At 46.0% G+C, this 25001-nt stretch overlaps 1 protein-coding gene across 1 annotated transcript in view; it reads left to right on the forward strand.

The window, feature by feature from the left end:
• Positions 1-24211, forward strand: part of TMEM225B (transmembrane protein 225B) — a 31271-nt gene extending 7060 nt beyond the window's left edge. Inside the window, 7 exon segments of the mRNA XM_022587854.3 lie at positions 9243-9414; positions 10780-10857; positions 13133-13343; positions 14262-14408; positions 15174-15311; positions 21677-21773; positions 21775-24211. Coding sequence (XP_022443562.2) covers positions 9301-9414; positions 10780-10857; positions 13133-13343; positions 14262-14408; positions 15174-15311; positions 21677-21773; positions 21775-21847 — 858 coding nt within the window. The 5' untranslated portion in view covers positions 9243-9300 and the 3' untranslated portion in view covers positions 21848-24211.
• Positions 24212-25001: the final 790 nt, after the last annotated feature.

Raw genomic sequence — 25001 nt, forward strand, 5'->3', positions numbered from 1 at the left:
CATTGTTGGTGGGAATGTAAATTGGTGCAGCCATTATGGAAAATGGTATGGAGCTTCCTCAAAAAATTATAAATGGAACTACTATGTGATCCAGCACTTCTGGGTATTTATTCAAAGGAAAATAAACCATTCTCTCGAAAAGATATCTGCACCCACAGGTTCATTGCTGCATTACTTACAATAGCCAAGACATGGAAACAACCTAAGTGTCCATCGATGGATGAATGGATGAAAATGTGCTATCTGTACACACAATGGAACATTATCCAGCCATAAAAAACACGAAATTCCTGCCATCGCAACAGCACGGTTGGACTTCGAGGACATTATGCTAAGTGAAATAAGTCAGAGAAGGACAAACACTGTATGACCTGACTTGTATGTGAAATCTGAAAAATCCAAACTCATAGATAACAGAGAACAGATTGGTGGTTGCCGGAGGCGGGGGGTGGGGAGTGGAAGAACTGGATGAAGGGGGTCCAAAAGTACAAACTTACAGTTATAAGGTGAATAAGTCCCAGGGATGTAAGGTACAGCTATAGTTAATAACACCATGTAGTATATTTGAAAGTTGCTTAGAGAGTAGATCTTAAAAGTTCTCATCACAAAAAAATTTGTAAGAAAACCAGTATCCAAATTGAATGTACAGAAGATGAGGGCATATCTGGAGGTGGAGAACAAGTGTAAATATGGCTCTGTGAGACCAGATACTTCTTAAATTCCTTAAAGACAATGACCATTCCCTACTAAAATCAGGGTTGCATATGTTTTAGACTTTCACTGCTGATGGAAATGATACTACATTGGATATTCCTCAGCACCCCCTTCTTCCAGAAAGATCCCCCTAAGCAGAGGGCCTTCTTTCTGTAATATCACTACACTTCAGTAAGCCATATTTAATAAGTAAAACTTAAGAGGAGAAATGTATTATAGTAAACAGGAGATGTTTTTCTAAGGTCTCCCTTAGATACAGCTAGGGTGCAGAATTTTTTGTTTGTTTGTTTTTAAATTTTTGGCCACACCGCGTGGCATGTGGGATCTTGGGTCTTAGTTCTCTGACCATGGATTGAACCTGCGCCCCCTGCATTGGAAGGTAGAGTCTTAACCACTGGACTATCGGGGAAGTCCCCAGAATTGGTTTTTGTATGTTCTCTTAGAGTTGAAATAGATTTGGAAGTATTTCTCACTACCCCGTGCTTCATATTTTAAACAACTTTCCCCCCTATTCTCCCCTCCCTTCCTCTTGCAAATCCTCCCAGTTTGTACCATTTCTAAAAGATGCATCTAAGGTCCGAGTATGTCATGTTCATGAATGAGCATGTGAGCATCTGTGTGTAGAGAGAGGCTCTCAACAGGAGTGAGGAAGGTGCTGGTGTGTGATTACAGGAAGGGAGCCTTCCCTGTTACCACAGTGACAACGCATGTGACCAGGGTACCGTGTGGACAGAACCTCTGCGTGAGGTTCTTTTATTTATCCGCTCAGTCCCTGCCCCTCCCCACACAGAGCCCCCAGCATCACTCTTCCTGTGTTCTGAGATAATCCCACTTCCCTCAAACTCTGCTTTCCTATTCTGCTAATTCCAGTATATCTGTCTGGTCAGGGACTTCATATATAAATCCTCACTTTAGTTTCCCCACCACTTTCTCCAAATCTGCTCAGCTTGTATCCATCTTTTCCTCCTATTGTGAGGCCATTTTTCGTACTTTTTTGAACCAGATACCCTGGAATACTTTGATCATCCTGTTTCCCACAGGGAGTTTTTATTGTTACATATACTTTTTTTGTATTTTCCGTCAGATGGTGAGACCTGGACTGAGGATCAATTAATTATAAAGCAGAAAACTCTTGAAGTAGGGACACAGCCACATGAAGGAGAGGAATGTGAATGAAACAAACATGGGGGACCCTATGGGTATGGACAGAATTTTGGTCATATCTCAGACTTTATCCGACAGCCACACATTCTTATGGAAGAGAAATCTCAAATGTGCAACACTTGTGGCAAGCTATTCAGATGGAACACATACCTTATTCAGCATGAAAAAATCCACACACAGGAGAAGCCTTATGAGTGTCATGAATGTGGAAAAGCCTTTGGCCATAGTTCAAATCTCATTCAGCATCAAAGAATCAACACCGAGGAGAAACCCTACGAATGCGGTGAGTGTGGGAAGGTCTTCCGGCGCAGCTCACACCTCATCCAGCATCAGATCATCCACACGGGGGAGATGCCTTACATGTGTAATGAGTGCGGAAAAGCTTTCGGTCAGAGCTCAGGTCTCCTTCGACATCAGAGAATCCACACTATGGAGAAGCCCTATGAATGTACCGAATGTGGGAAGGCCTTCAGCCAGAGCTCAAATCTAACAGAACATAGGCGAGTTCACACCAGAGAGAGACCATACAAATGCTGCGACTGTGGGAAAGCTTACAGTCGTAACTCACACCTCATCGAACATCAGAGAGTCCATACAGGGGAGACTCCTTATGACTGTAATGAGTGTGGGAAATCTTTCAGTAGGAGTTCACTCCTTATCAAACATCATAGAATTCACACTGGAGAAAGACCCTATGAGTGTAGTGAATGCGGGAAGGCCTTTAGTCGGAACTCCCACCTTATTCAGCACCAGAAGACTCACAGTGGGGTAAAACCTTCTGAATGTAAAGAATGTGGGAAAACCTTCAAGTACAGTTCATACCTTATTGATCACCTGGGAATCCATTCATGAGAGAAACTGTGAATGAAGTGAAGGTGGTAAAGCCTTTGTTTGGAGTTCAGCTCTTAGCGAACATCAGAGAACTCGTGCTGGGGAGAAAACCTTTGGCTGTAGTGAGTGCAGACGGCCTTCAGTCCTAGCTCAACTCTTACCAAGACCTGAAAATCCACACAGTGGACAGATCTCATGGATGTGTTCAGTGCATAAGTACCTTTAGACAGAGTTCCCGCCTTACTCAGCATTAGCCAGTTTGCTTTGGGGGAATGATGGGTATGGGGAGAGCCTTGCTATGTGTCAGAGAGGGGCACGAAAGGGGCGTCATCTGACACTACAGAAGGAATGACTAAAGTGGAAGCTTAAGTTAGCACTACTTTTTATTTGATTTTGAGGATCTACATCAGAGGGAGATTCTATGGTTTTTTTTTCACATCTCCATAATCTTCCGCCAGAAATGGAATGGGTTAGGTCCATTCCAGGGAAGAAAGAATCAGGGCATTCTGGATTCAGACTCATAGATCAGGAAAGCTGCAATGTGACCTTTGAATCCAGTAGCTTTCCTTGTATCTCATCTGTCCTGTTGGTTGTAACTATACATGGAAGTGGCTCTTGGGTCTTCTTGGACCAGCATTTTCCCTCCTCAATGTCCTGCAGACTACTGAATCTCTTTTTGTTTTATATTTCATAGATGCTTTTAATAAATGGGAAAATTTTCTAAGCCCAGTAATTTCTCAGTATAACATGTCATGGGCTTTGTTGTGTGTCAACTCCGGTAGGCTGAAGTGCATTTGTCAGATTTCCCTTTCTTGTATTTTTCGGTTTGTGTGGTCTACAAGGGAGATTCTTGGGAGAGCTGGAGGGCAGAACAGAAGCAGCAGTAATTTTGTAGCTCACACATGTCACTGATCTGCTGACTCACCTCACTGGCACTGGACATGAAACTAGTGTACCTTCCCCAGGATTCTTTTTTGCCTTTACTGGGCCGTGGTTTTCCTTCTCTGATTGAATCCTAGTCAGACACATGCTTACTATCCTATGAGAAGTACACATTTATTTCAAGTTTAGGTAGAGAGAAATGGTTAGCTTCTGGCTGTTTTTAAAAAAGAATCTCAATAATAAGCTTCAAGATTTCCTATCAGGAAAGCTACTGTTCATACTCCTTTATAACAAAACTTCCATCATAACCTGAGGCAGAGCTTCACTACCGTGTAATTATGGAGAGAAAAGTTTGCAAAGTAGTTGAATAGTGTGATACATGATCGACTGATAAAATTTTTAAAAATCAAGAATTTGAGCACCAATTTATCATGAATATTTTAATCATTAAAGGAGATTCCCAAAGTACCTCTAGTAGGCAGTATATTTTAGATTTATTCTAGGCATCTGAGAGAAATATCTACTTTGTTGTAAACGTTTATGTTTTGATTACAAAAAATAAGATTATTTTTCCTCCTGTTAGCCTGGATTAGTGATTATCTAAAATATCGGTGAAAACTATACTTATGTTGTAGACTCTTGAAATTGAAAGTTGCCTCTGTCTTGTATACCTTTCCCTGCCTGGTCTGGTGCTATGCACACAGGTGTTCAGTGGCTGTGGAGTGAATCTGTTTACTGGAAGCCAAAGTCTTCCTGTTTGTCTCCACGCTTCTCTGCACTCCCCCACCTTCCTCCCCTGTTCCTGTAGGTGATTATCACACTACACAAGGGTCACCTTGCCATCTGGACACCCTGAGTAGACTCTGTGAGGCCAGGTCTGAGCCCTCAGCCAGTGGGCCCACTTACTCCATCTGGCATGTAACCCTCTTCGAGTCCCTTCCACCCCCTTATACCACAGAAAGGGCCCTTTCCTTCTATGGGGTCTGAGAAGCTTCTGGAATAAGGCAGGGCTTGATGAGTGGGGTCTGAAGGCCAGGTCGGATTCTGACTGGCCGAGAAGGGCACCCCAGGACAAGGTAAGTGTGTGGGGCCACGTGCCAGGCTGCAAGAGCGGAGGTGTCCCTGGAGGCCAGGAGAGGGGAGAAAAGAGTTTGCCTAGCAGTATCAAAAGCACTCAAGCGGGGCTCTGATTCTTTAGGCACAAATATTACTAGTGGACAGAGTAGTTCATCAAGCCGTTAGAGCTCAGGTGAACACGAGGGTGACCAGCTCATCCAGTTTGCCAGGACTTTCCCAGCCTTAACATCGGACGTCCCACATCCAGTAAAATGCTCAGTCCTCCGCAAACCAGGAGGGTGGATCACCCGAACCCATCGTGACCTCATTCCCCCCCCCAACCCCAATGGCTCCTAGCTGCAGCAGGACCCAGTAGAGCAGAGATTCTTAGCTTGGGTTGCCTACTGGAATCACCTGGGGAGCTTTCAAAGCACTGGAGCCTCAGTCTCTGAGGTTGTGTACATTTGGTATGGGGTATGGCCTGGACTTTGGTGTTTTGTAAGCTCCCAAGTAATTCTAATGTGCAACCAAAGTTGAAAATCTATACAGTAGAAGTTATCAGTGCTTCACAGGTGCTAAGAGGACACAAAGAGATCACACAGGATCTGGTGGCTTAGGCACTGAGGGCTGGCAAGAGGGCTGGGCTGGGAGTATGGAGACTCCGGGGCCTGTGTGAGAGGAGACAGACTGGGTGTCCCAGGCCAGGTGGAAAGAGCGGTGGGAGGGACTGTTGTGCTGGGGGTGGAGCCAGCTATTGGGTGGGAGCCCTCAGGGCCTGCTCATTGCCGGGTTCTGGTTCTGTCCTGTGCAGTAAAGCTCTGGTTTGGGTAACTTTGGATTTTCCCTTTGGAGCTTGGGACCAAGGAAAGCAGAGAGCCTGGGGGAGTCAGAACTCTGGACTCCAGCCCCAGCTCATGGGCTCTCTACCTACTTTCCAGCAGACAGTTCCCTCTTCCCTTGCCTGTCCCCCTACCCTAGACCCGGGAAAACATGAAAATGCTTCCAGAGGAGACTATGACCTAAACTTATACACACTTTCTAAAATATTCAGTCCTGGGAGGGGCTGGTCTGGCAGTCCCAAGCCATACTTTGAACACAGCCTTGGGCCCCCTGGGTGAGAGGCATTTCCTATGCTCTGGTTGAGGGGGTAGGAGTCTTTGGGCAATGGGGATCTTGACTTAAAAAAAAAAAAAGTACAACGTGAGAGCTGCTAGTTAAGTTTTATTTGGGGCAAAATAAGGACTGCAGCCCCGGGGGGACAGCGTTTCAGATAACTGAGAAATTGCTCTGAGGAGGGGAGGGGGAGCCAGGATATATAGGAGTTTGGCAACAAAGGACAGGCTGTCAGGACATCAAAAGATTATTGTTAAAGAAAACCAGATATCTCAAGGAATTTAGCGCTTTTCTATGTATGGGAAAATGCAAGAGTCTTGACTCACTGAAATCATTCATTTGCTGTGCACCTCAGTTATCTGGGGCCAGTAGCCTGACACATCCTGGGTTTCCTCAGGGTTCACCACAGGGAGTGGCTGCAGTCTGATGGCTGCTAGGTGGCAGGTGTTCTTTTCAGCCCTGAGTTTCCTCAGCTCACGTTGGAGGGCTGCAGTCGTTGACAACTGTGACAATCCTTTGTTTATTGATATGGCAGGAAATAGTCCATTTCTCAGGGAGACAGGAGGAGGAGGAAGTTGAATTTTGGCAGTGGCACCCACACGGACTGCTTTAATCCCACCAAAGGCCCGTCATGGCCCTCAGAATGAAATCAACAAGACCTTCAAATCCCAGCTCTGCCCACTGACTTCTCCAGCCCTCTGTGGCCTCCCCTTCTCCCAGTCATTCTGAAATTCACTGGGTCCTTGAACACAGTATTTTTCAAATGTAGGTCAAGAGCCACTAGGGGGTCTTAAAATTAATTTATTGTAATGAGTTGAGAGTAGCAAAGGGTAAAAGGAAAAAGTAGGCAGAACTAGAACGGAGTAGAAAACATCCATCACAAAGGTAAGTCAGACTTTTGTTCTGTTTGTGCACAAGGGAGCATGTGTGCAAATTATAATGTACAGTATTTCTTGCTGTAGAGCAGGTAGAAGTCTTTGCACATTGCAATCCCTTTTTGGGAGTAAGATTCTGTCTAGAAGGGCCTTCTTGGCAGGTCTTCCTTTGGACTGAATTATTCGCGCTCTGCAATTGCCGTAGCATGCTATACTTTTTGTGCGCCGAGCACACTTTAAAAAAATGATTTATTCAGTTGCCTGTCTTCTGCGCTTGGTGCAAGCTCGATGAGGGCAGGGACCATGTTCACCTATCCTGGCCTCTGTCATTAGAGAAAGCACTTGTGTTGAGTGGCTGAGTGATAAACCCGGATTCAGGTTCCAGCTCTTTGTGTTCTTAGACAAGGTCTCTTTTTATTTTTTCTGATTTTTTTGTCTGATTTATATACAGAAAACTTGAAAGAATAGAATAATGAACACCCTATATATCCTCCACTTAGATGGACAGTATTAACATTTTTCCATATTTGCTTTCTATCTATATGCTTTTTTTCTGAATCATTTGAAAGTAAGCTCAGATATAACCTTCACCCTAAATACTATGGCATGTGTCTCCTAAGAGTAAGGTCATTCTCCTACATAATCGCAACACTATTAACATACCTAAGAAAAATAATTTAATTCCATAATACCATCTAAAATGGACTCTGTATTTAGATTTTCCCTAGTTGCCCCAAGAATGTGTTTTATAGTTAGATTATTTCAAATCAGAAAAAAAATCAAGGGTCACATTACATTTGGCTTTATATCTCTTTAGTTTCTTTTAATCTAGAATAGTTCCACTTTTTTTTTTTTAATGACAGTGACTTTTGGAGGAGTCAAGAAGAGTTATCCTTTATAATTTTCTACAAAATTGATTTCCTTGTTTTACTCCGGTGGTATTTAGCTTCCTTCTCACCCCCCTGTATTTCCTCTTAACTGAAAAGAGGTTTAGAGGCCTGATGACACATTTTTGGCAAGAATACCTCACAGGTGAGGTCTCCTTCATACTGCTATCACCTCAAGAGGCACATGATGTCAGATTATTCCACCCCAAGTAGTGCTGTTTGTTCACTTGTTTAAGGTAGTGACTGCTAGATTTCTCCTATGTAAAGATATGTTTTCCTTTTGCAGTTAGTAATTTGTGAGGACGATAAACTCCAGCACCATGTGAAGAATCTGTTCCTCTACAGCCTAATGTTTTTAGTAATCATCCATGATCCTTTAGCAACCATCCACGTGATAGTTTGGGCATGTTCTTAACTTGAGACTCAGTTTTTTCATCTGCAGCCTGGGCATAATAATGCCCATGATTTGGATTTCATGTGTAAAAAAGTATGACGATGCTGTCACGGTCTGCCGTAACTTCTCCCTTCTTCTGAGGACACCTTTTAGAAAGGTGTTCTAAAGGTGTTCACTTCCTTTTAGAAAGTTTGTACGCTGCTCCAGATAAGTGGTCCAAATCGCCGGCTTCTTAGATGATCCTACCTGCCTGGCCTCTGTGGGGCACAGCTGAGTCATCTTCTTTGGCCAGAGTGGAATGAGCTTTTGACCAGAGCTGAGCCAATCAGAATGCTTCCCTGGGAAATTTCCAACCAAGTAGGGGTGGGAATACGGTGAAGAAGATATTCTTTTTCCCTCAGGTGGCTAAATGTGAGGATGTGAGTCTGGAAGTTGATGTCCCCTGCCGCCTGGAGGATGATAGCCTATGGGGTGGAGGGGATCAAAGCCTCTGAGATCAGGGCAGAGGGGGTCTCCCTGGCCTGGCTCCAGGCCTCCCCAGCTGTACTCTGCCCTGCCCCAGCTAAGCCAATAAAGACCCTGTCTTGCCTGAGCGCTTACAAATCTGCGTCTGAACCTTAGGACAGATAGAATCCTGACTAGTAAAAGGGCCTTTGCTATGCCTCTCCCATGATAGGTGATTCAATAACTTAATGGTTCATCAACTCTCAGCCCTTCCTGTTGTCTTTGAATATGTGCTGGCCCTAGTGAAGAGGTGTGAGGAGGTGGCAGACATGGTCCTGGCTTTTTAAAATCTTAGGAGTTACAAATGCGTTTCCTTGGTGGGCGTAGACTCAAAGCAAGGGGGGGCTGGTGATTTATCCGGCTCCAAGTGTGGCCGCTCTTGCCACTCGAACCGGCCCCCCAGCCCCACCCCCAGGGCCAGGAGCCAGAGTGCCTCTCTTGGAAGAGCCTAAGTTTAAAAGTTTAAAACCAGCCCACGTGGTGAGAGGTGCAGTCAGCCTTAAGACGCGAGTGCAGAGAAGAGCGGAGGAATGTGAGGGCCAGGGGCGGAGGTGGGGGGGGCTGAAGGCGATCAGAACGCATGCGCAGGGCAAGGGCGAGGAAGGGCCTGGGAGTGGGGGAGGGGGGTGAGCGAGGGTCTTGGGGAAGGGGAGCGAACTGGCAGGGCCTTGGGTAGTCAGGAAACTCTGGCTTCTTCCAGGCTCGCGGTCCAGGCTGCTGTTTGTGTAGCGCTGCCTCTCTGCGGAGTCCACAGCGAAGTGTCTTCCAGGCACTTCCAGCCATCTCACGGGGGGAGTTACTATTATCTTTCCCGTTTCACAGATGAGAAAACTGATACCCAGGAAGGAGAAGTAACTCACCCAAGGTCATCCTGCTGGTGATGGAAGAGCTGGAATCCGAATTCAGATCCGCGGACTTAAGGTTGCTCCAGCCCCCACTCTGTTCCGGGACTGCGGACCACCCCGGAGGCCAGGTTCCCCCAGCCGAGGGCCAGGTGAGCGGCGGGCGGCGGCGGGCCGAGAGGTGAGAACCCCCGCCCTCCCCTGCAGGGCCCCGAGGGCTCGGTGGGCTCTGCCGGGAGACGGAGCAGACCCTCGCCGGGCCTCGGGGGCCAACGGAAGGTCCGGACCGCGGGCCGCCTGGAGGGAAGCCCCGCCCGGGAGACCGGGAGACTGGGAGACCCCAACGGTGCCTCGGCAGAGGGACGGGAAACAGTGGGGGGGCGGGGCGGTGGCGAGCGGAGGTGGAGTCACGGGTTGGGAGGGGGAGGGCGAGGAAGAGGAAGAGGCCCCCCAAACCCCAAACATTACCGGCCGGCTGTTGGGACCCGCGGGGCTGGATCTGGGGGCTGATGGCCAGGTCAGCACCCATCTTTGGGTCTGGAAAATGTCACTGGGGCTTTGGGGCCACGGAAGGGTGGAGGGTGGTCAGCAGGAAGGAACCTCTGACGGAACCTAAGCTAGTCTGCAGCCCAAGTAGCCTCAAATTACTGGCGGGAAAAGTGGGGAGTGAGGCTCCTCGCGGCCCAGACGGTTCTCTCCTGGTCTCTTCCCGGTCCAGCCTGAGATGCGCTCTATGTTGCTCCTCTCGTTCTTCGCCCTGTGTAGTCCTCAGCTGTCCCTGGCATGCGCAGGGCCTGGGCCGGTGACAGGGCTGCCCTCGAGCTGCGGCGCGATGGCTCAGGGAGACCTTGCCAGCGGGAACCCGGGCCCCACGGAGCATGCAGCTCTTCTACTTTACAGTGCCATAGGTCCTTTTCAAAATAATAATGAAAACAATTGGTGATAGTAGATGGCAGTAGTTTTGCTTTGTTTTGAATGCCCTTGGCAAAGTAAAAAGTTGGTAGTTTTCTGTTCCCCCCATTCTCTCTCCCTGACCCCCACTTTTGGGAATCCCGAACTGAACTGCTGGCCAGTGGCGACTGGTGAAGAGGTGAGGAGGGAGGGGCAGCTGTGCAGGACTGTGGTCCCTGCCTCCACTCTGACTGAGCCTGGGATCCTGGACCAGTCCATTCTTCTTTCCAGCTGTTTCCCCATCAGTACAAAGGGTTCTCCAAATCCCCCTTTACATGAACATGTCTATGGTCCTTTGAGTCTGGCTCATATCAGTGTGTCCCCGAATTGTATATCCCTGGTGCACAGTCGTCCAGATCCAGCACTGAGGGCTGCTCCATGCAGGACGCTGGCCTATCCCCGGAGAAAGGCCCACAAGGTCCCCCTCACTGGAGAGCAGCCTGGGGTGGGCAAGGGGACAGACAGCTAGGAGGTGGCGCCTGGCCTCTCAGTCACCCCAGGGGGGGGAGGGGGGAGGGAAAACGCTGTCCCGCGTGACAAGTTTATGTGTCTCTTCTCCCCAGTAGTTACCAAGAGCCTGCGAGTTCCTGTCTTTTTTCATCCCTGATTCTCCCCAGTGGCCTAAGCTGGGCATGGGGCGCCCAGTAAGTACACAGTTCACTTTTGTGGAATGAATGGTTAATGGCTGGTGGCTGGGAGGGTCCATGGAGTGGACAGGACCAAGGTGAGCTTTGCAGAAGTCGTGGGATTTAAAAGGTCTAGAGGTGAAGTGAGGGCACCGCACCCCCCTCCCCCCGGGAAAGGCTGGAGGTGCTTGGGGTGACTATGGTGTTCTGGGAATGGAGGGAGACATGGCGGGTGTGGAGGCAAGAGGCTGGGTGCGTGGGAAACCTTATGAAAGAAAAGCTGAGAAGGTGAGGAATGCTGAGGAGGTGGAAGTGTGGGAGAAATGGAGAAGCCGGCAGGAGCTCCAGGCTAGAGCGTGGGGGAAGGAGAGGGTGACTAAAATAGGGAAGACACCGAGCTCAGCTTTAGACACGTTGAGGTTCATTGGGGGGGCGGGGGGGGCAGGAAGGGGCTCAGACCATCAACGGAAAATGTCCAGGGTTCTCCATTCCATCCAGAGGATGGGGGTCAAGATGCCGCCATGACTCCTACCTGGAGAGCTTTAGAGCCAGGACTCAAGGCTCTCTGGTCTTCATCCTCTTAGAGTAGAGGACACCGAGGCCCTGAAGTTCAGGTGACTCACCAGTACTGGCCAGAGGGTGGAGGGAAGATCGAAAGGGAAGCTTTGCAGAGACGGCAGGATAAATTTTTCAGGGGGGAAGACCTGAAGAAAAGGAAGTAATGAACAACAGAAAGAGGAGAGAGTGCTTTAGAAAGTTTCCAAGCACTCTGACAGCAGTCGGAGGTTAACAGCTGTTAACCCTTTTATAGACAGCAGATTTCCTCTGCCCTCTACCATCAGGCTTGTTCTGCTGTGGTGATCAGCAGATCTCAAAGCCTCAGACACTCCTTGCCCCCGGCTGCAGTGAGAGGGGCATCCGCATGGGGAGCGTGGAGGGGCCCCAGTGCGTGGGCACACACAGGGGCGGAGAGGAGAGGGAAACCCCTCACTCCGAGGGCCTTGTCTTGTGCACAGCAGTGCGCAGCTGCGAAGCTTGGTGCTGCCAGGCTGTCTGCTTAGGCAGGAGCCTCCAGGCCTGGCTCTGGGCATGACTTGGAAAGAAGGGCTGTTGTCTTGGGGTGTCCACCAACTCCCATGTCCTGTCTCTCACCCCCTGATGTCGCCATTCTGCACCGCCATGTGGCCAGGGTCATTGGGGGCCACCCGGACAGGGCCCGCCCTGCCTGCCGCACCCAGGCTTCCAACCGCCCCTCTCCTTCCCCTGCCAGCCTGGAGAGGAAAGCAGACTAGTTGAATACATTTGCCCTTGGGTGGTGGATGTGAATTTCCCTCAGGAATGTTTGCATTTTAGGAGAAGTTGGCGGCCCCTCACCCTCCAAGTTTAACCAAACGCCTGGGCCCTAAGCACTGTGCTTGACATGTCTTTGGCAGCATTTCACTTGGCCCTGGCAAGGACCTTACTAGGCAGGTGTTATTTCCTCTTTTTTCCAAATGGGGACCCAAGATCCTGAGAGTTTTAGCCAGTTCCCCGAGGTTACCCAGCCAGCAAGTGATAAAGCTGGGACACAGTCACGGGCGTCCAGAACCAAATCCAGCTGTTGGCACTTAGCTTCCACATCCCAGGTGCTCCTTCCAAGAAGACATCCTTAATGACAGCTGGTGGTGATGGAGAAGTTATGAGGGATCCTTAACTGAGGGTCTTGACCTCCAGGCCTAGAGGGTACCTAGGGCTTCAGGAGGGTCTTGAAACTCTAAAACTATTTTTAAAACTTTCTGTGAGCATATTTTCTGCTCATTTTTCAGCAGAGGGCTCCTCCAGGCCAGGTGGACCCCTGTCCGTCTATACCCCAGGTCCTGAGAAAAGGCCAGTCACTGAGTAAAGGCACTTCAGGCCCTGGTTTTAATCTCTGCCCTGGTCCTCATTCTGAAATCTCAAAAGGCACATAGTAGCTGACAGCTGACTGGAGAGGTTCTTCTGTGGCTAGTGGGTGGGTGTCAACAGAACTGAGAGGTTAGAACTTTAGAGCTGGGAGAGGTGGAAATTTTACAGAGGTGGAAATTGAGGCTCAAAGAAGGGACCCCACACGCTCAAGATTGCCTAGTGAATTAGTGGAAGATAATGTTTTATGCATTGTTTAGGCCTACTGAAGAGGTCTGTAAGGCTGTAAGTTTAATCAAGGCAAAGAAATCAACATTTCTCGAGCCTCACGTGTGCTAACATGTCCATGGGCATCATCTCCTTCACCCCGTGCTGCGTGAGGACCCCCCCGCTTCATTGTTCCCCTCCACAGGTGATGCTGACATTAGAGGACAAAGACATGAAGGGGTTCACCTGGGCCATAGCCCCTGCCTTGACCTCCCTGGGCTACCTGCTTATACTGCTGGTCTCCATCTTCCCCTTCTGGGTTCGTCTGGTGAACGAGGAGTCCCAGGAAGTGTTTTTCAGTGGCCTCTTTGAGAACTGCTTCCATATCAAGTGCTGGAAGCCACGACCCTTACCCGGTACGGGGGGATGGAGGCGGGGATGGGGGCTTGGGAGACGGGACCAGCGTGGGCATTGGGGGGTGACAGAGGACTGGTGGGGGCAGCTAGGACAGAACTGAATTCGCCCCTGCCTTCTCCTCACTAGAGTCCATTAGCGCCCCCCCGCCGCTAGTTGTGATGCCCACCGTTACCTCCTGGGATTGTCAGACATCCCCTGTGGGGGCAGTACTGCCCTTACTAGAGAACCCCTGGTTTAACCCCAGGGTAGGTTCTAGAATATCTGGGTCTTCAACACCTTTGTCTCTTTGTCCCTCCCCCAGCCGCTCACCTCTGCACGCTCAGGAGGTCATACAGACTCACCTTAACAAGGTCTGAATCATGCCAATACTAGGAGAATGAATTCCCCTCGATCCTCGGTCTGTTTCACTACTCCTGTTAATGTGGATAATTAAATAGGGGCTCCCTTGCAGAGTTCAGAATATCCTGACCTCACAGAGTTCTGATTTTCCACCAGTGACTATTTCAGTGTGACCAATGTGGATGCAATTCTTCACATTTCCACATGCAACAAATTTTATCACGACAGTTTCATTTTATGTTGTTTATTAAAGCCACCGTTTTTTCCCAAACAATACATGGTTTTCCCCTACGCTTTGATACAACCAGATTCATGTAACAGTATTTGTTAAGAATTGGTTAATAATTTCAGTGTCTGAAATTGCCCATCTAACTTTTTTTTCATGTCATGGGGAACAAGATGGTGGGCCCAGGGCATGCTTGGGGGCAAAGCAGTCGGGTCGGAGCCTTGGTCCCAGGCCACGCTTTGGGACCTGATGGTGACCCGGCTCTGGGGCCACCCCTGCCCAGGCTCTGCAGGGCTCTGCCCTCTGGGCCAGGGTGCCCGGCGCCAGCCAGCTCTCCCTCCCTCCCCTGCAGTTTACATCATCGTGGGCCGTGTTTTCCTGCTGTCCGCCGTCATCTTGTCTTTCCTCACCACTGTCGTCATGGTGTCCTTTGCATCTCGGCTCTTTCCGAGGACCCGGAAGCACAATCTCGTGTCAGCCTTCATCAGCTTCCTCACAGGTGGGGAGCAGCAGGCGGGCCCCAGCCTTGTGGGTGGGGGATCTGGGGAGACGGCCGGAGATGGGGGGCGGGTGGTCTCTGGAGAGGGGATTTTTAGGGCCCCTCTCCTCCACTGCCCTCTCAATGAAGTAGCCCACCCCAACCCGCCCCCTCAGGGTTTGTGATCCCCCTGCTTTGGGGCTCATCCTAACTGCACTCCCAGCGGACACTGTCCTCACAGCCTTGGCTTGGTGTCATCTGTCTGGGGGTCTTTTCCCCATAATCTCTGTCCCAGCAACTGTCATAGTATCTGGTACAGGGTTATAATAGAATTGAAATATAGAATATAAATGAAATACAAATGTTTCTTGGATGAATGAATGGAAGAGATCATCTCTGCCCTCTGGAACCTTTTGACTTTAAAAGGCTGACCAAGGCCCTACCCTGGGAGGCTCCCATCAGATGGAGGAGGTGGAACGCTCACAGTGGGAAAATCAGGTTGAGTTTCGTCCAAAGCGTCACACCCAGGGGGCCCCATCGGGAGTCAGCCAAGAGCACAGGCACAGAGGGTACCCGGGAAGGGGATTTCTGATCATGGGGCCCCTGGGAGGTGAGGCACATGGGCTTTGAGATGAGTTGGGAAGGAGGGCGAGACAGGCATGTGGGGTGGAGGTTATTGGCTCTGAAGGGGCAAGGGTGCGGGCAGGAGCCACACAGGTGTAGGAAGGCTGGAGTGGAGGTGGGAGCCACAGGAGGAGAGCAAGGCTGCCACCCTGTGACCCACAGGGGCCTGTGCCTTCCTGGCCTTGTTGCTGCATGCCCTGGAGATCCGGAGTCTGCGGATGAAGCCCAGCCCCCCGCAGTTCTTTGTGCAGTGGCCTTACTACGTCCTGGGCTTTAGCATCCTTCTGTTCCTAGTGGCTGGTGAGTGTCCCAGGGCTGGTGCCCTCTCCCTGCCCTCTGTCTGGATTCAGGAGCTGTGGACGCTCTAGAGCTGTGCTGTTCAAAACCGTATTCACTTGTGGCTATTTAATTAAAATGAAATCAAGTTAGAAATTGAGTTCCTCAGTCACGCCAGCCACACTTCACATGTTCAAAAACCACATTATTATGTGCCTAGTGGCTTCCACATTAGACGGTGCGGATGCAGAAGTTTCTACTGGACAGCACTGCTCTAGGGCCTCAGCCATGTCTGCCACCCTCGTCCTCCCCATTCTTATGCTCCTTGACTTTAGAACCAAACTTGCACACTTTCATACTCTCCCTTACCACCATCCCAGTTCCTAAGGCTTTCTATTCCTGTCTCTTTATCTTGAAATCTGTGATCTTATTCCTCAGTCGCTTTTTCTTTACCAACCGTCATCATCGAAATTCTTAATCCCATCTAATTTTGTCCCTACTCCTAATCTTCCCACTATTTTAACCTGATCCATGATCAGAACCTATTTTAACTTGATTTTATTATACATTAAATATATAACAAAGAATGTTTATAGTATATCTGTAAGATACAAATAATTATAAATAAACTGTACACCCATATTTCCACCATATAGCTTAAGAACTAGCCACGTTTTGTTGAATCCATCGTTTTTAAGTTACACCCTTATTTTATGTACCACTGAGAAAGAAAAATTGATACCAAGTATAATTCTAAGGTGCTAGAGCTTGTAAGGTACATCCTCATTTCAGAGATTTTAAAATGTGAAAAAAAATGGGTTTGTCAAAATTAACGAAACATATTAGAACATTAAGTATTCAGTATCTTTGAAGTCTTCCCCCCTCTGCCATGTGGCTGTTCCTGGTCACTTCCTCTTCTTTCCCCTCTGGATTCAATTCTTCAGAAATTTATGCCAATCATGTTTACTACACATATATATCCTTAAACAATGTATTATTTAGTTTTGCATGCTTTAAAACTTTATATGAATATAATCAAACTATATTTTTTCTTCTGGAGTTTGCTATGTTTGATCAGCATAATCTTGAGATTCCTCCATGTTAATATGAGAAACTAAGCTTCATTCATTTTTACCACCTTGAGTATTTAATTGTATAACTAAGCTTTCCTATAGAAGCATGGCATTTCTCTATGGGAGAATTTTAAGTTTATGACTGAGTTTCTTTCATGATTATAGGACTATTCAGATATTTTATTTCTTCTTGAGTCAGTTTTGGTAATTTATATATTTCTCTAAGTTTATACAGTTTATCTAAGTTTTAAATTTTATTGACATAAAATTACTCAATGTTTTCTGTTGTAACTTTTAATTTGTGCTGTATCTGTAGTTATGTACTTAAAAAAATTTTTTTTGGCTGCGTTGCATCTTCATTGCTGCGCGCGGGCTTTCTCTAGTTGTGGTGAGAGGGGGCTACCCTTCGTTGTGGTGCGCGGGCTTCTCATTGCGGTGGCTTCTCTTGTTGTGGAGCATGGGGTCTAGGTGCGCGAGCTTCAGTAGTTGCAGCACGGGGGCTTCAGTAGTTGGGGCTCGCGGACTCTAGTGCGCAGGCTCAGTAGTTGTGGCGCATGGGCTTAGTTGCTCAGTGGCATGTGGGATCCTCCCGGACCAGGGATCGAACCGTGTCCCCTGCACTGGCAGGTGGATTCTTAACCACTGCGCCACCAGGGAGGTCGCTGTAGTTATGTACTTTTTTCACACCTAATTTTCTCTTTTTTCATTACTATGTTTGTTAGAGGTTTATCAGGTTTTTTTTAGTGTTTTCAAAAAACCAGCTTCTTAGCTTTCTTGAAAACAAACCTTGTTTGTTTTCTATTTAATTACTTTTTGCTTCTTATTTTGAACTTCCCTCCCTACTACTTTTTTGTGTATTTATTCTGCTGTCCCTTTTTCAGCTTCCTAAATCAGGATCTAATCTCATTGATTATTTCTTCTTTTCTAAGTAGGCATTTAAAGCTTCAGCTGCCCTCTAAGAATTGCATCTTTATTTGCAGCTCTCATTTTGATGTGTAATATCTTTTGTTGTTGTTCGATTTCAGATATTTTCTTGTTCCCCTTATGATTTTTTCTTTGATCCGTGAATTATTTAAAAATATACTTTTAAATTTCTAAGCATAGAATTTTTATTGTATCTTAGTGATAATGATTTTAACTTAGTTTCAATTTGATGAGAGATCATGGTTTATATAGTCCTAATATTTTCAGATTTATTGACTTGCTTTATAGCCTAGTCTGAGGTCCGTTTTCATGTCTCATGGTGAATGCAACCTTTTATCTATAAACATTACATCAAGCTTTTTTATTATCTTGTTTAAACCTTGATTTAGAATTGCTATATTTTACTAGTGGATTGAACTTTTTATCATCATGCTGTGATACTTTTTATTTCTTATAATGCTTTTTGTTGTAAAGTCTGTTTTATCTGATATTACTATAACTACCTCTACATTCTTTAGGTTATTATTTGCCTGTTACGTCTTTTACTTTAAACCTGTCTCTGTCTTCACGTTTTGGATGTCTCTTATAGATAACTTATGACTGGATTTTTTTCATCTAGTCTTATTATAACCTTTGTCTGGAGCATTTAGTTGATTTACGTTTATTGTGACTACTGATATATTTGTATTTTTTCGACCACCTTAGTTTGTGCTTTCAGTTTTTTCTGCTCCCCACCCTCTACCTCACTTGCCTTGCTTTGGGTTGATTGAATTTTATGTATATAATTCTCATTACATTTCCTCCCTCGTTAGTTTGGAAATTATACGGTCTGTTTTCATTTGTGTCATAGTTACTCTTGCCATTTTAACATGCTTAGTTAATCAGCATATTTATTCTCTTCATAAATAATTCAAGGCCCCTCCCCCCCAACTTATATGGTATTTTGTCCAGTGTTTTGGTTTCTTCTGTTTTTTAAAAATATTCTATACATTATTATTATTATTTTATGCATTTAATACTTGTTTAAATTTACCCACATATTTACCAATTTAGCTGCTCATCAAACCTCAGACCTTCTATCTAAGATCATTATCCTGAAGTACATCCTTTATAATGATTTTTTTATAACTTTTTATTTTATATTGGAGTATAGTTGATTAACAATGTTGTGTTTCAGGCGTACAGCAAAGTGATTCATTTATACATGTATCTATTCTTTTTCAAATTCTTTTCCCATTTAGATTGTTACATAATATTGAGCAGAGTTCCCTGTACTATACAGTAGGTCCTTGTTGGTTATCCATTTTAGATATAGCAGTGTGTACCTGTCAATCCTAAACTCCCTAACTATCCCTCCCTCAACCCTTCCCTCCTGGTAACCATAAGTTTGTTCTCTAAGTCTGTGAGTCTGTTTCTGTTTTGTAAATAAGTTCATTTATATCATTTTTTTAATAATGATAATGATGATGACTCTACTTTTGACAATTAATGTATTTTATTTATTTATTTATTTATTTATGGCTGTGTTGGGTCTTCGTTTCTGTGTGAGGGCTTTCTCTAGTTGCAGCAAGCAGGGGCCACTCTTCATTGGGATGCGCGGGCCTCTCACTACCACGGCCTCTCTTGTTGAGGAGCACAGGCTCCAGACGCGCAGGCTCAGTAGTTGCGGCTCACGGGCTTAGTTGCTCCGCGGCATGTGGGATCTTCCCAGACCAGGGCTTGAACCCGTATCCCCTGCATTAGCAGGCAGATTCTCAACCACTGTGCCACCAGGGAAGCCCTCATTTTTTTTTTTTTGCCTTTTTATTTTTTTTTCGGTACGCGGGCCTCTCACTGCTGTGGCCTCTCCCGTTGCGGAGCACAGGCTCCGGATGCGCAGGCTTAGCGGCCATGGCTCACGGGCCCAGCCGCTCCGCGGCGTGTGGGATCTTCCCGGACTGGGGCCCGAACCCGTGTCCCCTGCATTGGCAGGCGGACCCCCAACCACTGCGCCACCAGGGAAGCCCTTTTTTGCCTTTTTTAATGAGGGTCAGTTAGAGATACACTGTCTCATATTTTGTTTGTATGAAATTATCTTTCATTTTTGTTTATTAAAGTTAGTTTTGCTGAATATACATTTTGAAGTTAACAGTTATTCTCTCAGCATTCAAGATATTATTCTATTACTTTCCCACTTCTATTCTTATTGTTGAGAAGTTGGCTCTCTTTAAAAATATCATTCTTTTTGAGGCAACTTTTTTTTCTCTGAGACTTTTTTTGGTATTTTGCAGAGTATGGATGTTTGTGTTATGATTTGATGTGTGAACTGAAGCTGAGGAGTGATATCTTTCAGCATTTGTAAAAATTTTTATCTCCTCTCCATTTTCTTTCCCTTTCTTTTTGTCCTTTTTGGAACTCCAGGAAGATTTCTGTTAGACCTTGTTACTCTATCCTGCATGTCTTAATTTCTCTTTCATATTTTCTGTCTTTGTCTTTCTGGGCTGCATTGTGAATACCTTATATAGATGTATCTTCAAGTTTACCCATTCACTTTTTTAAAGAAGATTTATTTATTATTATCATTATTTTTTAAATGTATTTTTGGCTGCATTGGGTCTTAGTTGTGGCACGCAGGCTTCTCTATAGTTGTGGCATGTGGGTTTTCTCTTCTCTAGTTGTGGCGCACAGGCTCCAGGGCGTGTGGGCTCTATAGTTGTAGTGCACCGGTTCCAGAGCCGTGGGCTCTGTGGTTTGCTGCACGCGGGCTCTAGTTGAGGCACGCGAGCTCAGTAGTTGTGGCATGCAGGCTTGGTTGCCCCACGGCATGTGGGATCTTAGTTCCCTGAGCAGGGATCAAACCCACGTCCCCTGCATTGCAAGGTGGATTCTTTACCACTGGACCACCAGGGAAGTCCCTACCCATTCACTTTTTAGCTGTGTCTGGTCTATTTAACCTAGCCGTTAAATTTTTATTTCAGTTAATCTATTTTATAACTAGAAGTTGTATTTTCCTGTAAATCTTGTTACTTTTATGCTTTTTTCCTCATATTTAAAATATGTTCTCTGAATATATATATATATATATATTTTTTTTTTTTTGCGGTACGTGGGCCTCTCACTGTTGTGGCCCCTCCCGCCGTGGAGCACAGGCTCCGGACGCACAGGCCCAACGGCCATGGCTCACTGGCCCAGCCGCTCCGCGGCACACGGGATCCTCCCGGACCGGGGCACGAACCCGTGTCCCCTGCATTGGCAGGTGGACTCCCAACCACTGCGCCACCAGGGAAGCCCTCTGAATATATTTTTATTATACATGTTAAACATACTTATTTTATATTCTGTGTCTTATAAGTTTAACAACTGAATTATTTGCTGCTGTTTCTACAGCTGTTTCTATAGGCTCTTGCTGTGGTACCTTGTTTCTTGGTATGGACTGTGGATTTTGACTGTGAACTCATTTTCCTTGGAAAATTTTTTTGTTGTCATTGTTGGAAATTATTTGAGGCCTATATTTAAATTGTTTCCTCAAAAAAGGATTTGCATTTGCCCGGTGCTTGGGTGCAGGACTACCCTAGGATCACAACCAAAATACTTAGGTATTGTTAGTTTAGCTGCAGACCCACATAAGAGCTAGCCTGTGTTTGTGAAATCTCAGTCAATGCAGGTAACTTTGCAGTTCCAGTTTCATGTGGCCGACTCTTATTAGATTTCCCCACTGTAAGCAGGACCTGGGCTTTCCTGTTATTTTTCCGTGTCCCAAAAGCCCAGCAGAATGGAAACTCAGGGTCACCTGGGTTGAGCGCGTGTCTCCAAGGTGAAGGCTAATTGTGTGGTTGCCTAACCCTTCAGATTCCTGTTATCACTATGGTTTTGGCGTCTAAGAATATCTTACTCTGATGTCAGCTCGATGATTCATTTATAAATAATAGGTTTTTGAAGAAATATTTAGAATTTTTGTTGTGTTTAGTGGGAGAGTAGCTAGTCTGCTATAAAGCTGAAAATAGTTGTCTTTTATCTTTGTCTTAGCCGTAATACAGCATTTATTATCCACTCAAGATATCTCCGTTTGTTCTTATGAACATTGATTCTCTTCTTCCTTCCTTTCACTTACTGAGGGTCTTGAGTGAGGTGGCCATGAAGAGGCCTGGGCTTTGTGTTTGACCTTCCTCTCTGAAACCTTGTTTTCTTACCTATTAATGGTTAGACAATTGCTAAGATGCCTTCTAGCACTGGCCACGGTTCCATGAGTTTATCCATCTATTTGTATGCCTTGTCCTTTTATTGGAGGGGAGAACTAGGAGGGCAGGTGCAGACCAGAGGGAATCAGGTCAGAGGAGGGAGTTTCCGACCTCTAGGGCAGGCACTGAGCTTGACACTCTCTCTCACCTGACCCAAACTTTTGCTGTCACCCAGGTGCCATCTGCCTCGTTCAAGAAACAGCCTGCCTTAGCTGTCATTTGTTGCCCATTTCCCAGAGTACTGAGGAGACCCAAGAGATCTCGCATCTGGAAAGTGGAGAGTTTGGGAGGAGAGCTGAGCTCCATACAGAGGGAGATGCTGCTGAAGGAGGAAACAGTTATCTAGACCAAGATAGTCTGTGCCCTGCCCTTTGTCAAGCTGTGTGAGTGCACACGTGTCACTGTGTTTGGCTCCCCCACCTCCACCAGTCTCTGCTACTTTTGATGAGGCTCTTGAGTGTCAAATCAACCCTCCACTTCCCCTACTCAAAGTGATTCTATCTTGCGTGTGTTTGAAATTTGTTAAAAGTTTTCTGAATTCTTCTGAGCTTTCTGAGTGATTTTTTTGGACAAGTGTTTTCAATAAAACGATGACTACTGTCTGTTAATCCATGCCTCAAAAAACAAACAGGGGACTTCCCTGGCGGTCCAGTGGTTAAGACTCTGAGCTTCCAGTGCAGGGGGCACAGGTTCGATCCCTGGTTGGGGAACTAAGATCCCACATGCCACACAGCATGGCCAAAAAACAAACAAATGAACAAACAAAACACAACAAAACACCAGCCTGCAGCCTAGAGGGCAGGAAGGGAGGGAGGAATATTAGGAAATGATCAAGTGACATGAGTTTTGTAAAATAAAAACTGAACAGAGTATGACCACCCCACTGTTCCAGCCATGCTGATCTCCCAGTTGTGGCTTTCCATACTCATTCTGCTGGTTTAGGGTGGTCTGGCCCACCGTTACATATTTGAGAGTTTGTAGATTTTCTCTATGCCTACTTCTATATTGTTCCTATAGGGTTTTGTGAGGTGGAAAAGTGAAAAGACTGGAACTAGGCTGTCATCATCTCCCTATAAGAAAGAAACTCCCAAGATACCTTTTGGAGAGAAATGTAATAAAAAACTAAAAACAATCTAACTAAAATACCTAGTGCCTGTTCTTCAGGTGTGTATGTCCAACATAGGTAAAATCAGAGTCCCTGAGGAAGAAAGTGGAAATAAAGGAACAGAACAAGTATTTAAAACTAAAATTCAGAAAACTTTACTGAAATAAAGTTCCTTTCTATTGAAAAGGAATCTATTGGAAGGAGTAACATCTGCTTAGGAAAACTGATACGAGATGATCAACCTCTTCCATCATGGGGCAATGCTTTATTATTATTATTATTATTTACTGGAATAGACACTCTGGAACAAAGCATGGCCCCATTGTGGAAGGCCTAGAGCCTCTTCCTTTATGCACAAATACTGGCATACTATGCAAAATTACTAGACATGAAGAAATGTGACCGACAAGAGAATAAACAACCAATAGAAGCAGATGACAGAATGATCCAAATATTGGATTTCGCAGATACACACTTTAAAATAAAATAAATAAAATATTATTAAGCTATTATTAATGTGTTAAAGAAATTTTAAAAAGTGCAAAAATTTCAAAAAATGGAGAACACTCTACCAGAATGCCATTTCTCCCCGTGAGATTTGCAAGAATCAAAAGTTTGATGCAACACGTTGTGTTGGCTAACCTGTGGGGAAATAGGCACCATCATGCGTGGCAGATGGAAGTGCAAAATGATACAGCCCTCCTGAGGGGAATCTGGCAATACCTACAAAACCGCAGAAGCAGTAATGCTTTAACCCAAACCAAAGTCTCAATTTAAGGATTTATCCAACAGGTATACCTGCACACATCTTTAAGAATGACATAGGTGCAGGGCGATTAAGTGCTGCAGCTTTTACAGTAACAAATGATTAGGAGCAACTCAAATGCTCATCAACAGGGGACACTTTAAATAAATTATGTTACATCCACACCAGCTTAAAAAAAAAAGAATGAGAAAGGTCTCTAAGTACTGATATGGAATGTTTTCATGATAGGACATATTCATGATAAAAAGCAAGGTATCTAGTATATTTCCTTTCGTGTAAGAAAAGGGGAGAAGGTAGGGACATATGTGAATATTAGTGTTTGCAAATAAATAAACACTTGAAGACCGTATAATAAATGAATGAATCTTTAGAGATGGGGGTAGATTAAGAAAGGGGGTGGAGGCTTCCCTGGTGGCACAGTGGTTGAGAATCCGCCTGCCAATGCAGGGGACATGGGTTCGAGCCCTGGTCCAGGAAGATCCACATGCCGTAGAGCCTGTGTGCCCGTGCGCCACAACTACTGAGCCTGCGCTCTAGAGCCTGCGAGCCACAACTACTGAGCCCACGTGCTGCAACTACTGAAGTCCGTGCGCCTAGAGCCTGTGCTCTGCAACAAGAGAAGCCACTGCGGGCTTCCCTGGTGGCGCAGTGGTTGAGAGTCCGCCTGCCGATGTAGGGGACACGGGTTCGTGCCCCGGTCCGGGAAGATCCCACATACCGCGGAGCGGCTGGGCCCGTGAGCCATGGCCGCTGAGCCTGCGCGTCCGGAGCCTCTGCTCCGCAATGGGAGAGGCCACAACAATGAGAGGTCCGCGTACCGCAAAAAAAAAAAAAGAGAAGCCACTGCAATGAGAAGCCCGCGCACCGCAACGAAGAGTAGCCCCCGCTCGCCGCAATTAGAGAAAGCCCGTGTACAGCAATGAAGACACAACACAGCCAAAAATAAATAAATAAATTTATATTTAAAAAAATGGGGTGGGTGGAGTGGGCAGAGGGAGGAGTAATAGTTCTGTGTGTAACTTCTTATATGAGTTTGGCTCTTGAATCATGTACATGTATTACCTATTCAAAAATTCATATTAAATCTTAAAGGGTAAGTTGGGTAATATAAGTCAAATATCCAACACTGTCCATACCAGCACTCTGAACTCCTATAACCTTCATTTCTATAGTTAATGCTAAAACAACGTTCACATCTGCCATTTCACTCTGTCCTGCTAAAGACAGGCCATCTATGATTCTACCCATTTTCTTATTAAAGAACCAGAGAGGTGAAGCCCTCTGATGTTCAGTACAGGTTTTTAAAATTTTAAAGTAAACTCTGCTGCCTCTTAACCTGTTTCCTCTTTATGGTCATGACAACTTCTCCCGGCTTTCTGTATTTCACCACGTAACCTCATCTCTTCTGTCTCTTGTCAGATAATTTTCTTCCTCTCTCCCTCTGCATCTGTCCCTTTCTCCTTCCCTTCCTCCCTTTTTCCCTTCTTTCTTGCCCTGCCCCCATGCTCTCAATTCATTCAGTACCATGTTCTTTGCCAAAAAAAAAAAAGGCTTCATTTGCTCATCTTCCTGAAATCTGCCTTCTTTCTGACAATGCCACTTCCCTAGCAATCCTTAGTTCTAGCCTGG

Source organism: Delphinapterus leucas, chromosome 15, assembly GCF_059928025.1.
Source record: "Delphinapterus leucas isolate spDelLeu-1000000601 "Yukka" chromosome 15, BTC_Dleu_Yukka2, whole genome shotgun sequence".
Taxonomy (NCBI): domain Eukaryota; kingdom Metazoa; phylum Chordata; class Mammalia; order Artiodactyla; family Monodontidae; genus Delphinapterus; species Delphinapterus leucas.